This window comes from Pteropus alecto, unplaced genomic scaffold (assembly GCF_000325575.1).
Source record: "Pteropus alecto unplaced genomic scaffold, ASM32557v1 scaffold57, whole genome shotgun sequence".
Classification (NCBI taxonomy): Eukaryota; Metazoa; Chordata; class Mammalia; order Chiroptera; family Pteropodidae; genus Pteropus; species Pteropus alecto.
This window is the reverse complement of record NW_006442508.1, coordinates 528,566-543,407: the sequence shown is the minus strand read 5'-3', so window position 1 is coordinate 543,407 and position 14,842 is coordinate 528,566. Positions and strand designations below refer to the sequence as shown.

At 34.7% G+C, this 14,842-nt stretch overlaps 1 protein-coding gene across 8 annotated transcripts in view; it reads right to left on the bottom strand.

Moving 5' to 3' along the window:
- The window catches only part of N4BP2 (NEDD4 binding protein 2), a 91,554-nt gene that overhangs the window by 56,937 nt on the left and 19,775 nt on the right, over window positions 1-14,842 (bottom strand). For 4 of the 8 annotated variants that reach the window (XM_025040211.1, XM_025040206.1, XM_025040205.1 and 1 more), the window contains exons 3-4: window positions 6,328-6,670; window positions 1,363-2,494 (exon numbers count right to left, since the gene is read on the bottom strand). In XM_025040211.1, coding sequence (XP_024895979.1) covers window positions 1,363-2,494; window positions 6,328-6,556 — 1,361 coding nt within the window. In that variant the 5' untranslated portion in view covers window positions 6,557-6,670. Of the gene's footprint in view, window positions 1-1,362; window positions 2,495-4,167; window positions 4,261-6,327; window positions 6,671-14,842 lie in introns of those variants that run through there. The other 4 variants (XM_025040208.1, XM_025040207.1, XM_025040209.1 and 1 more) reach the window with 4 other exon arrangements.

The following is a 14,842-nucleotide window of genomic DNA, read 5'->3' as shown; positions in this document are numbered from 1 at the left end:
CTTAACTGCTTTATTATCGATGCTTCTTTAACCCTTTGTCCTCTACCTTCACAGTGAAACAAAATTGCTTTTAGGATATCTATTCATGATCTTCTTTCCGATAAATCCAAAAGCCTTTTTTAGCCCTCATTTTCCTTGGGTTTGCACACTAGTTTACTACTGTAGGACCATTCTCTGGGAAAGCTCAGCTTCTATGTCTCTGGAGTTTCCAGTTATTTCTCTCTATTCATTCAAAAAATATTAGTAAGTTCCTACTTTGTAACAAGCACTTCTTTCTCTTTCCATTTTCTATCTGTAGCTACCTACAGCTCCAAGGCCCCTGAAATCTAGTTCTTCAAACCTTTTTCACAGTTTGATTATCTTTTGAGGTACCACCTTTCTTTCCAATCTCAGTCACAAAATGTAATATTATGACTGCAATATCCATATTAAGTTAAAATGTTTTATTACATTGTTATTAAATCAGTGAGAAAGAAAACTATAATGTGTCTAGAGAAGAATATGTTTATAAGCATTTAAGCAGAATATGTGGAAATTTACTGGCAGATAAATCGGGATAACAAAAGTGTATCAAAAATCAACTGAAAATGATCTCATCAAGGACATTCTCAAGTATATATAATAGAAAAAGGCAAAGGAGTTAAAATTTGGAATAAAAAAAGAACTGACAAATAAAATATATTAAATATAAATCTTCTGGAAGTTAAGGCTAAAGGGATGAGAGACACTTTGAAAACAAAGCAACTGTATATAACAAAGCTGCCTTTAACCCTGACTCCGGTCTATGAAACCAAGGCATCCACAACCTACCTTAACTATAAAAGGGACAAAGATGGATACATAAGATAAAATAATTAAGGGTACTATATTTTGCAACAAATAAATCACTGAAAATTTGAAGTTCTTTAACTACCAGTGACTCATCCTATGCTCTCTTCCTACAAAAGCATTAACAACATGCTACAATCCCAAATTTCCAACTACCACTAGAATTCTTGTATTTAAGACTTCCTTGAATTTCAAACTATGGCTCTCTAGTTCTATAATGAAAGATGAACTCATCTTTCCCCAATTCAAATTAGTTTTCTTTCACATAAAGCTATTTTTGTTGATTTTGTGACCTCACAATCTTGGAATCATCTTTAATCTTTTCTTCTATTCTGCCTCTCAAAATGATAACCTAAGATAAAGAATTCAATAAAAACTTCTGATGAAAACGATAAAATTAGCCACAAAGTCAGAAAAAAATCACTTTATGGGTTACTGAACATCTCTATTAAGAAAAGCACATATTCATACTCTCTGCTATAAATGTTCAGGTTCATGCATTACGCTTTTTAAAAATTCAATTAAACCTCATACCTTGCCAGAAAAGATTTTCCTGATCCCGGAAGCCCTCTGAGAAGAATAAGAACTAGTCCAACATAAGACGATGTCTTCTTTCTTACAACCTGAGAAACTGGAGTTTCTTGTATTTGATAAGCACTTTTTCCCTCTTTACTTCTCCATACCTTTGTTGGGGAAGTGTGAGAAATAACTGGGGGTGGAAACGTATAGTTGACAGGTCTCCAGTGTGCAGCTGTGGTTACAACAGGAGCTACAAAGCCATGGTTTCCTTGAAAGAGGTCAAAAGCAGGAATCATTGGATTCCACATTGGTGGAGGAGGAGGAGGCAGCAGTAGAGGGAGAGGGGTAAGCACTGGGCAGTAATTCACATCCTTCTCCTTTGGTGGCAGTTCACTATGATTGTGTGCCTTGAAATTGAATTCTTCAGAAGGTACAAACACATCAGGGATAGAGGTAGATTTCTGATCCCCACCTATACCCAGTAAACCAAGCCCTGGATTTTGCACATTTAAAGGAGCCTGAGGTTCATTGGCATCCAAATCTACAGGGGTTTCAGAGAACTGAGCCTCAACACACTCAGATTCTAAAAGCTCTTTCTCTCTTTGATTGAGATTGTTACAATCTACCATAGTGTCATTTACTGCACTTAAAGAATTACTGAGAAGAGAATCTTCCAATGTGTTATATTTTATAACACTTTTGGACTCGTTCGAAGCTGAATGTGAAGTTAAGGGGTTTGAACTTAAAAGAGAGGCAGAATTCTCTAAATTTTCACTGTTCAAATCCATATTTTGTGTACACAGAACAGGAGTCATACTACTTGAATCTGAATTTATAAATGCACTCAGGTCACCCAAACTATTAACATTTTGCAAAGGCAAACATGAGTATACTTGGTCATCAGGAGAAGAGTTCAATTTCTCAAAAGCATTCTGTATTAAGGAATCCAAGTCCTCAGTTAGTTGCACGTCCAAAAATGAATCCATTTTGGAATCTTCACTCTCTTCTTCGGGAGGACACTTGTCCATTATTTCATGTCTTGCTGCACTTACTTGGTTCTCAGAAGCAATGGAGCTTTTTGAAGATGATTGTTCTATCTTGGTATCTGTGGCAGATAATTCTAATAGACAATCCATGGCATTTTCAACTGTACAACAACAGGAACAACAATAACAATAAAATATATATACATGAATTGAAAATAGTAAAACATAATTTGATTAAAATATACATATAATTATATTGGATTTTTCCAATGAATGGAACATAGAGAAATTTTAAAATATTCAGATTTTTAAATTAACATTTTACTAATATATCAGTCTGTATTAGTGAAAAGATATGAAAGACAGAGACATGAAATGCTGTTACTTACAAACAGTAACAAACTAAGCTAATAAACTGTCATGAAATAGACATTTTCTGAGGAATTTACTGAGTAAATGTAAAATTATCTGTAATTTTATCTACCAGGGCTATTTCTAAAGATCCTAAAACCACTTAGCCACTGCACGTCCTTTTAAATATAAAGTATTTGAAGTACTCTTCTATTAAACCTAATTTGTTTATGTGGTCCATGCTATGAATTTCACTTAATTAAAAAAAATGTATGAGCAGGAACTACATATCAGACATACTTTGTACAAAAATGAATAAGACATTCTTTTACCACACTTAAATGGTTTTTGCAGATTAATAAATACAAATTGCCAGTTATAAAATAGTCACAGGGTGCTCACTTTGGCAGTGCATACACTAAAGAGAGCCACAGGGATGTAAAGTATGGCACAGAATATAGTCAATAATATTGTAATAACTATTTATGGTGCCAGATGGGTAGTAGACTTATCAGAGTGATCACTTTGTAAAGTATATAAATGTCTCATCACTATGGTGTACATCTGAAACTAATATAATATTGTATGTCAACTGTAATTGAAAAATAATTTTTAATTAAAAAATTTTAATTTTAAAGGATTTTTGCAGTCAAATAGAGGCAATTAGAGACAATTACATTATAATATAATACAAATTAAATAATTTACACTTTTAATAACATACAAATGCCAAAACAGTCTTATAGGAGAATAAGAAAAGATTTCACATAAGGTAATATGTGAACTAGTACTTGAAGATTAAAAAGAAACTTGTCAGACAGAGTGGAAAGGCAAAGCCGGACTTGAAAACACAAAGCATGTTTAAGGTATTAAGAGAAGTTAGTTGGAGTGTGGGCACACAGCAGTATGATGGAAGATGAAAGAAGATAAAACTGGAATGGGAGATCAGGTGAAATTTGGAAGAGTCCTGTACATCATGGTAAGAAATATCAATTTTATTTTCTAAGGGAACTTGAAAGGAATCTACCTGTCACCGCATTTGAACTAGAAGCTTTATATGCATCACCTCACTGAATCCTCAAATGATACTATGAGGTATAGCATTCCTAGCAAATAGATAAAGAAAATGAAGTTCAAAAAGTACATTAACTTGGCCCAAGTCACACAGATAAGTGACAGGCCCAGGACTGATATTTCTGACTCCAATTTTGAGTTCTTTCTGTTATAACACAAATACGGAGACATTAAAATTGTTAAGCATTTAAAATTTGGGGCTTTTTTATTTTTGTGTTTTGTCTTATTTTCTTTCAAGGAAGATAAATACAGAAACAACACAGCACAGTAGGTAACATCTCATCTGGAGTCAGAACACAGGCATTTAAATCCCTGCTTGCTAGCTATGACACTTTGAACAAGTTACTTTACTTAACTTTCTAAGCCTTGATTTTCTCATTTGGAATATGGGGATAATAAAAGTACCTACCTCATAGGGTTGTTGTGAGGATTAAATGAGATAATCCATGAAAAAGTGCTGTGCACAAGGACTGGCACCTTGTAAGCACCCAATTAATGTTTCCTTAAGAAGAAAAACAAAGATGGATTGGAGGGGGCAAGCCTGACAGAGACCAGTTAGAAAATTATAGCAATCTACAAAAGCTAGAAGCCCTAAACATAGGAAAAAAAGATGGGGGGAAAAAAGCAAATACAAGACATATTTCAATGAAAAAAATATATACATGATAGAAAAACCACCAAAGAAAAGGTCGACAAAAAAAATTAATGAGTATAAATTGAAAAACAGTATTAAGTTAACACAAGTAAGATTAAGATATAGAGCACACAAAAGTCCTTACAAAGATTGTTGGAAAAAACTTAAAACGTTACAAAACAACAAAAACAAGAATAATTCACATAAGAACACAAGAATTAGTGAACACTTATATACCAAAAAAAGTTCAACATCCCTCTTAAAAAAATGCAAATTAATAAAAGGCTTAATTTTATTCCTATTAAAATCTTAAAATAATATTACACAAGGCTGAAAAGGTTGCGGTGAAACCACTGTATTTATACAGTGCTGATAGTATTACAAATTGGCACACCTTCTTTCTTGGTAGGCAAGTTAGCACTTTTTCCAAGACCTGAAACTGTCCTTACCCATGACATAAAAAATAAAACTGTGGAAGTGAAAAATTGAAAAGTAAAAGGCTATTTGTACCAAAATGTTCTCTAAAATATTATTCATGAAAAACTTAGATATAATTAATAACTTAAGAGTACATCTCAGTGGAATATTAGAAAGCTATTAAAAATAAATATAAAGATTACAACAACACTGAAAATATGCTTAAGTTTATAAAGCAGAATACACAATTTCAATGCTACTATTCATACTACTCAAAACATCAGTATTTATGAACTAGATGTAGCAAAGATGCTAGAAAAAAGAAGCATATTTTTTGTTAAGATTGAGGGTATTATATTTATGTTATAACTCCCTCACTGCTATGTTAGTATATGTGCAACAAGTAAATTTTAAAGATATCAAAATTAGAAAATAAATATCAAAGTCACACATAAAATTCTACACACCATCATTTCTGAGCACCATGTGGACTGCTAAAAACTGGTTTTCTGCATACATATGAAACAGGATAGCTTAGATATGTTCACATCGCAAACCATTTAATGAATAAAAAATGGAAGTTTATCATGTATTACCGAAATTTCCCAAATCTAGAATAATTTTATCTTCTACTAATCATGGCCAATATCAATACTAAGCATCAACAGTTAATTTATTCATCTAGTCAACTTTGATCATTTCCCCTCTGCAAACATATTTATTAGAAGTCATTAATAATTTACTATATTGAAGACTATCAACACACACACACACACACACACACCACTTAATCCTTAGCAAATAAGTAATATGAAGTACATACTATTTTCTCACTAACCTATAAGAAAACTGAGACCCATAGAGGTTAAGCGGCAGAGCTAGAAATTCAAACCAGGTTTCTAGCCTCAACTCTTACCAGCCCTCATTCCCACAATTATAATTACCTTTTCACTCAATATATATTTACTGAGGTCCTGCTATGAGTCATTTGCTATTTTAGGAGTTGGGGACACAGCAGTTAAAACAGTTTTTAAAATGTCTTTACGCAGCTTACATTCTAGGACAGCAGTTCTCAACTAGGAATGATTTTGACACCCAGGGAACATACGACAATACGTGGAGGCATTTTTAATTGTCACAACTGGGATTGGTGGGGAGGTGCAACTGGCATCTAGTGGGTACAAGCCAGGGATGCTGCTGAATATCCTACAATGCACAGTACTGCCACTCATAGTGCCAACCTATTCTAAAAGGAAGGTAAAAAATAAATAAAACATAGGGTATGATATCTATAGATGCATCATACATCAAGAACTGTACATTTCTTGAAAGGAGAAACTATGCTTTATTCTTCTTCATATCCCTCATACCAAACATAGAACCTTTCCCACAGCAGATGCTCAATAAGTGATGAACAAAATAGAAATAAAGCAGTCATTTTTCTATATTACTACTGGTCAAAGCATAATACAAGAAACCTTATAAGATGCAAAGGGTTCAGACTAAACTTTTTCTCACCTTTGAAATCACATTCAGAAAGCATCAAATATACTACATCGGGATCCAGATCAGAAAACATCTCTGAGATACTGGTGAAGAGTTCTTCCTGATCAACTTTTCTCTCACATATGGAAGGAAGAGTAGTAGTTGGTTCCTCATGACTAGCAACACTGGATACAACAACTTCCTTAGAGTTTGCAGTCTTCCGAAAAGGATTTCCCCCAAGATTTTTCCTTCTCCTTGGCATCCTGACTTCCAAAACTAAAATGTTTTCCTTTTCTTATTCAAGATGTTTAATTTTTAAGTCATACCTCAAAGAAAACAGGGTTAAATATCTTGCACAATCCAGCAGTAATAGGACCTAAAATAGAAAGCAAGTAGAAACACTCAGACTATACAGTTATATTTCCATTTCTAAAATCGGAATATTTTTATAACTCTAAGGAAGTACCATCAACTCTGGCAGCAAAGCCAAAAAACAGTCAAATAATTTCTCCCTCTCCAAAATATTAAAATTTTGCCAAGACAGAACATGTTAAAAATTAAGATATTAACAAATGTAACATTTTCAGAACAGTGAGTACACTGTTTTAGTACCATTATTTCAAGAAAAACCATAAAACAGTACTGAACACCCATACTTGGATGTCTAATATGTATCACAAACTTAACATGTCCAAAACTGTGCTCCAAATCATCTTCAAACCTGCTCTTTCCAGTTTTTCCCACCTCAATTAATGCAACTATATCCTTCCCACTGCTCAAGGCAAAATTCTTGGACTAATTCTTGACTCCTATCACTCCACATTCAATCAATAAACCAACTTTGCCAGTACAACCCTTAAACTGTATCCAGAATATGATCATCCCTCATTATCTCCAGTGCTACCACAGCCTCTTACTGGGATTATTGTAATAGTCTCCTATCGAATCTTCCTGTTTCCACCCTTGCCCCTTCAGCCTATTTAGCACAGCAATCAGAGTGGCTTAAACTTGTAGGTCGGATCATACCTCTCTCTGCTAAACTATCCACTAGCTTCCCACTTCATTCAGGATAAAAACCAAAGTCCTTAAAATGGCCTATAACCCAGACATTGGTTACTTCACCGCTGTCATCCCTAATCCTCTTTTCATTACGCACATTGCTCCAGCCACACTTTGCCTCCTTGCTCTTCTTCAAATACACCAGCCATGCTCCCACCTGGGAACCTTTACATCTTGGTTCCCTCTACCTGAACTACTATTCTCCCAGGTATTATTTCCTCACCACATTTCTACCACTGCTCCAATGTTACCTTCTCAAGAAGTTAGTCCCCCAATACCACTTATCCATCTTCCTGTACTTGAATTTTCTCCATGAAACTTATCATCTTCTAACATAGTATATGTTTTATGTACTTGTTTTACTTATATATTGTGTTTATTACCCATATTCCAGTAAAGTGTAAGCCCGACAAGGGCAGGTGCTCATCTATTTGCTTTCTCTGCTTGTCTAATAAACATTTCAAACTTAACATATCCAAAACTGAATGTCTGATATTTCCCCTAAAATCTGCTCTAACCATTTGGTTGGCTATCATCACCTGTATTCTTGTCTCCTAAATGGTCTTCCTGCTTCTAACCCTTGACCCTTACAGTTTATTTTCAACAAACTGGCCAGAATGATTTTCATAGAACATAGGTCAGAATGAATCAGGGTCTTTTCTAAAACCTCAAGTGGTTCTCTATTTCACTCAGAGTAAAAATTAACATTCTTACAATGGCCCACCTTTCTGCTAGCCTTTGATGTACTCTTCCTCAAGGTATTTGCATGGCTCTCTCCTTCGAATCTTTGTTCAAGTATCACATTCAATGATTTCTTCCTTGATTAACCAATTTAAAGTCACATCTCCCACTCCCTCTGCCCCACTCTCTCTTTCCTACTAACTACCCATTGCCCTTAGTACTTTCTAACGTACAATAAAATTTACCCTTTAGTTAAATTTATTGTGCCATAGCTCTCTCCATCCTCCAGAACTAGTTATTATGGCAGCCACATGTGCCTATTTAAATTTAAATTTAAAATTACATTTTTATATGTTAACACCAGACAAAGTAGAATTTAGAGCAAAGAAAATTACCGGAGAAGCACATTATATAATCATAAAAGATCAGTCCACCAAGAAGACATAGCAACCCTAAATGTGCACGCACCAAACAGAGCCACTAAATGAGTGAAGTAAAAACCGATAGACTTGGAAGGAAATATAGACAAATCCACAATTACAGTTAGAGACTTCAATACCCCTCTCTCAACAATTTACAAAATAACTAGACAGAAGATCAGCAAGGATACAGAACTCTGTAACACCATCAATTAAAGATCTAATCAACATTTATGGGACATTCTATCCAATAACAGCAATATATATATGTTCTTTTCAAGTATCCACAGATGATATAACTAGATAGTCCATATACTAGGCTATAAAACAAACCTCAACAAATTTAAAAGAACAGAAATCATACAAAGTATGTTCTCTGACCATAATGGAATCAAACTAGAAATCAATAACAGAAAGATAACAGGAAAATCTCCAAACACTTGAAACCTAAGTAGTATACTAAATAATCCACGGTTCAAACATGAAGTCCTAAGGAAGATCAAAAAATACACTGAAATAAATGAAAATGAAAATACACCATATCCAAATTTGTAGGATATGCAGCAATGACAGAAATTTATAGCACTAAATGCATCCATTATTAAAGAGGAAAAGTCTCAAATCAATAAACTAAGCCCCCTGCCACAAGAACCTAGAAAAAGACTAAAATAAACCCAAATACAGTAGAAGGGAATAATAAAAATAAGAGCAAAAATAAATGAATATTAAAACAGAAAAATAGAAAGATCAATGAAATAAACTGATGGTTCTTTGAAAAGATCAATAAAACTGACAAACCTCTAGGCAAAACTGACAGAAAAAAAAGACAACACAAATTACCAATATCAGGAATGAAACAAGGAATATTACTTCATACCCTGCAGGCATCTAAAGACTGATAAGGGAATTTTATGAACAATTGTACACATGCATGTTTGACAACTTAAATGGACTGATATCTCAAAAACCACAAACTACCACACCTCATACAATAGATAAGTGCCTTATGATTTTTAATGAAATTTACTTCACAATTTTAAAACTCCCAAAATAGAAATTCCAGACCCAAACGGTTTCAATGGAGAATTCTACCAAACATTTTTAAGGAAAATTAACACCAACTCTATATAATCTCATCCAAAAATAGAAGCAAAGAAAACATTTTCCAATTAATTTTACGAAGCTAATATTAGTATCCTGATACCAAAACAAAGCCAGAATGAACCTATAAATCAATATCTTTTACGTATACAGATGTAAAAATCCTTAACAAAATATTATAAAATAGAATTCGGCAATACATTAAAAAAAGTTTTCCAGGGATTTATTAAGGTTTATTCCAGGGATGCAAGGCTGGTTCACTATTTTAAAACATCAATGTAATCCACCATATGAATAGGTTAAAGAAGAAAAATCACAATCATATCATTAAAGGAAGAAAAAATCATCTGACAAAATTCAACACACACTCATGACAGAAACTACCAGAAAAATAGGAATAGAGAACTTCCTCAATGATTATGAGCATCTACAAAAACCCTACAGCTAACATTATACTTAATGGAGAAATACTAAATGCTTTTGTCTTAAGACTGAAAATAAAGCAAGGATGTCCACCCTCACCACTCTTATTCAACGTAATGCTAGAGGAATTCTAACCTATGAAGGCAAGAAAAGGAAATAAAAGGCATACAGATCAGAATGGAAGAAATAAAACTGTCCCTACTTGCAGATGAACCCAACAAATAAATGAGTTCAGCAAAGTGCAGAATATAGGCATACCTCTGAGAAATTGCAGAGTCGTTTCCAGACATTGCAATAAAGTGAATATCACAATAAAGCAAGTCACACAAATTTTTTGGTTTCCCAGTGTATTTACAAGTTATATACCACAGTCTGTTAAATGTGCAATAGCATGTCTAAAAAAATGTACATACCTTAATTTAAAAATACTTTATTGCTAAAAAATGCTAAACATCATCTGAACCTTCAGAGAGTCATAACCTTTTTGCTGGTGGAGGGTCTTGCCTCAATTTGACAGCTGCTGACTGATCGAAGTGGTGGTTGCTGAAAGCTGAGGTGGCTGTGGCAATTTCTTAAGACAACAATGAAGTCTGCTGCATCAATTGACTCTTCTTTTCACAAATGATTTCTCTATGGCATGTGATGCTATCTGATAAAATTTTACCCACAGTAAAACTTCTTTCAAAATTAAGAGTCCATCTTCCCAAACCCTACTGCAGCTTTATCACCTAAGTTTATGTAATATTCTAAATCCTTTGTTGTTATTTCAACAATTTCCACAGCATCTTCACAAAGAATAGTTTCCATCTCAACAAACAACTTTCTTTGCTTATCCATATGAAACAACTTCTCATCTATTAAAGTTTTATGATGAGATTGTAGTAATTCAGTCACATCTTCAGGCTCCACTTGTAATTCTAGTTCTCTTGCCATATCCACATCTGCAGTTACTTCTTCCACTGAAGCCTTAAACCCCTCAAAGTTTTACCCATGAGGGTAAAATCAACTTCTCCTAAATTCCTGTTACTATTAATGTTTTGACATCTTCTCATAAATCACAACTGTTTCTAATGGCATCTAAGAATGGTGAATCTTTTCCAAAAGGTTTTCAATTCACTTTGACCAGATCCATCCGAAGACTCTATCTATGGCAGCTATACCCTTACAAAATGTATTTCTTAAACAATAATTCTTAAAAGTAAAATTACTTCTTGATTCCTAGGCTGCAGAGTGGATGTTGTGTTAGCAGTCATGAAAACTTTAATCTTGTTGTACATCGCCATCAGAGTTCCCAGGTGACCAGGTGCATTGTCAATAAGCAGTGATATTTTGAATCTTTTTTTCTGAGCAACAGGTCTTGATAGTGGGCTTAAAATATTCAGAAACCCATGTTGTAAACAGATGTGCTGTCATCAGGCTTTGTTGTTCCATTTATAAAGCACAGGCAGAGTAGATTCAGCATCATTCTTAAGGGCCTTAGGATTTTCAGAATGGTAAATGAGCACTGGATTCAACTTAAAGCCACCAGTTGCATTAGTCCCTAAAAACAGAGTCAGCCTGTCCTTTAAGAGCTTTGAAGCCAAGCACTGACTTCTTTCTAGTTAGTAGGAAATGGAGAATGGAGCAGAAGGAGTGGGGGATATGATTTTAAATTGTTTAATCAAGGAAGAAATCACTGAAAAGTCCTAGATGACATCTTCTTCCAAAATAAGTTGGTTTGTTCTACATTGAAAATCTGTTGTTTACTGTTGCCGCCTTCATTAACTATCTTAGCTAGATCTTCTGGGTAACTTGCTACATCTTCTACATCAGTACCTGCTGCATCACCTTGTACTTTTTTATGTTACAGAGACAGCTTCTTACTTTGATCCTCATAAACCAACCTCTAACTTTTCCTCACCCCTCTCAGCCTACACAGAATTGAAGAGTTAGGGCCTTGCTCTGTAACAGGCTGTGGCATAGTGTGGCATAGTGCTGGTTCTATCCAGACCACTAAAATTTTCTTCATATTGGCAAGAAGGCTGTTTTGGTTTTTTTTATCATTCATGTGTTTACTGGAGTAGCACTTTTTACTTCTTTCAAGAACTTTTTCTTTGCATTCACAACTTGTCTAACAGTGTGGCACAATAGCTTTCAGCCTACTGTGGCTTTTAACATGCTTTCCTCACTAAGTTTAATCATTTCTAGCTTTAGATTTAAAGTAAGAGACGTAAGACTCTTTGTTTCACTTAAACACTTAAGAGTCCACTGTAGGATTACCAACTGGCCTAATTTCAATATTGTTGTGTCTCAGGAAATAGGGAAGCCCCAGGAAAAAAAGAGAGACAAGGGTTGGTGGAGCAGTCAGAATATGCATTACATTTATCAATTAAGTTTGCTGTCTTACTTTGGCACAGTCCACCAGGCCCCAAACAATTATAATAGTAACATCAAAGATCATTAATCACAGATTACCATGATTATAATAAAAAATTTGAAATATTGTGAGAATTACCAAAATGTGACAAAGAGACATAAAGTAAAGCAAATGCTGTTGGAAAAATGGCACCAATAAACTTGCTCAATGCAGAGTTGCCTCAAACCTTCAACTTATAAAAAATAGTATCTGCTAAGCCCAATAAAGCAAAGTGCAATAAAACAAGATAGGTCTGTATATGAGATAAATACAGAAAAGCACTGTATTTATATATTATACCAACTAAGGCATGGATACTATAATTAAAAATACAGTAACATTCACACTCAAAAAAATGAAATACTTAGGTTTAAATCTATCAAAATGTACGCAGGTCTTGTATGCTGAAACTATAAATATCGATGAAAAAAAAATCAAAGATCTAAACAAATGGAAAGACATAGCATGTTCATGGACTGGAAGACTCAACATAGTACTAACAATGTCGATTCTCCCCAAATTGATATATAGCTTTAACACAATTTCTATCAAAACCCCAGCAAGATTTTTTATGGATATAGACAAGATCATTCTAAAATTAAAGGAAAGACAAAGGAACTAGGATACCTAAAACAATTTTGGAAGAATAGAGTGGGAGGAATCAGTTAACTCAATTTTAAGACTTATTATATAGCTACACTTATCAAGAATACGGAGGAAAGATAGCTTTTTGAACAAATAGTACTGGAGCAAGTAGACATCCATAGATTAAAAAAATAAACCTTGACTGCAGTATCACACTTAATAGAAAAAAATTAATTCAAGATGTATCACAGACGTAAATTAATAAAACTATAAAGCTTTTAGAAAAGAAAACAGGAGGAGGAGTTTGGAGAAACATGGAGGAGTGAGCGACATCCCCAGCTCTCTTTCCTTGAAACAACAAGCTGAATATCTAAAACTCAACTTAAACTGCACACCAGCACATCTGGGCATGGGATCTGTGCATCGCGTTATCAAAGATCAGAACTCCGGGTATCGGGCGGTGGACAGGGAAAAATAAAGAAGCTGCCTCTCACAGCCGCCGGAGATCCCTGTAGGAGGAAGGGAGAAGGTGAGGTAAGTTCACGGAACAGTCTTGCCTGGGAGTGCTGTGGGCGGCGGCAGGGCCCAGTCATCAGGGCTAAAGGCAGAGAAATGGGGACCACAGAGAAGCGGGGATGGAAGAGAAACAACAGTTGATTTTTACCAGCTGCGGTTGTAAAACCAAGGCTCAGCCACAGCACCCAATCCCAACCCCCAACCCAGAAGGCCCCTCCCCTCTTACCTTCCAAGACCGAACACCACAGAGGTCCAGGGATTCTGAGCAAACACTACCAAAACTGTCACTAACACTGATAGGGGCTGAGACTGAGAGTAGTGAACGCGATTAAACATCTATAAGAAAAAAAAAAGGCTTTATATAAAACAAAGCAGGGATCCAAGAGGCTTAGACGCCTCCTAATGGAAACCAAAAGAAAAGTGACTTCTCTGCAGCAGGCTAAGGAGAAACCTTTATATAATAAATCTTCTTTCTGGAAAAAAAAGCTGAATACATTTCCATTAATGCCCAGGCAGAGAAACAGTCCATTAAACACCATGAACAACCAAGGTGACAAGGCATCTCAGAAAGAAAGAGAAAAATCTCCAGAAAATAAGTTTACAGACATAGAAATATGCAACTTAAATGACAGAGAATTCAGGATGGTACTTTTGAAAAAGTGAGTTATGAAACGAGTCATATCAACAATATCAGGAATTGAAAAACAACTGGATGAGCAGAGCAAGGAAACTGAAACCCTCAAGAAGAACAGAATAAATCTTCCGGAGATAAACACATTGCAAAAGTTGAAAATTGAAATAGCAAACTTGAGAAACAGAGTCAACCAAAAGGAAGAAAGGAACAGTGATATCAAAGGCAAAAATCCAGAAATAAATTAAAAGGAAAGAAAAAAATAATGAAAGAGAAATACAAGAACTACCTGATACCATCAGGAGAGGAAACCTAACAATAATGGACATTATCAAAGGCAAGGAAAAGGAGCAGGGACTAGAAAGCATTTTCAGACAAATAGTGGACGAGAATTTCCCAAATCTAAGGAATGAGCTGGAACTTAGAATTCGAGAAGTCAACAGAACACCCAATTATCTCAACCCAAAAAGGCCTTCACCAACACACATTGAATTAAAATAATCAAAAATCAACAACAAAGACAGAATTCTCAAAGGAGCCAGGAGAAAAAAACAATAACTTATAAAGGTAAACACATTAGATTATCCTTGGACTTCTCAGGGCAAACCTTACAAGCCAGAAAGGAATGGAATAAAATATTCAAACTATTAAGTGAAAGGAACTACCAGCCTAGGATAATGTATCCAGCTAAGCTCTCCTTTAGATATTAAGGAGAAATTAAGACTTTTCCAGACATAC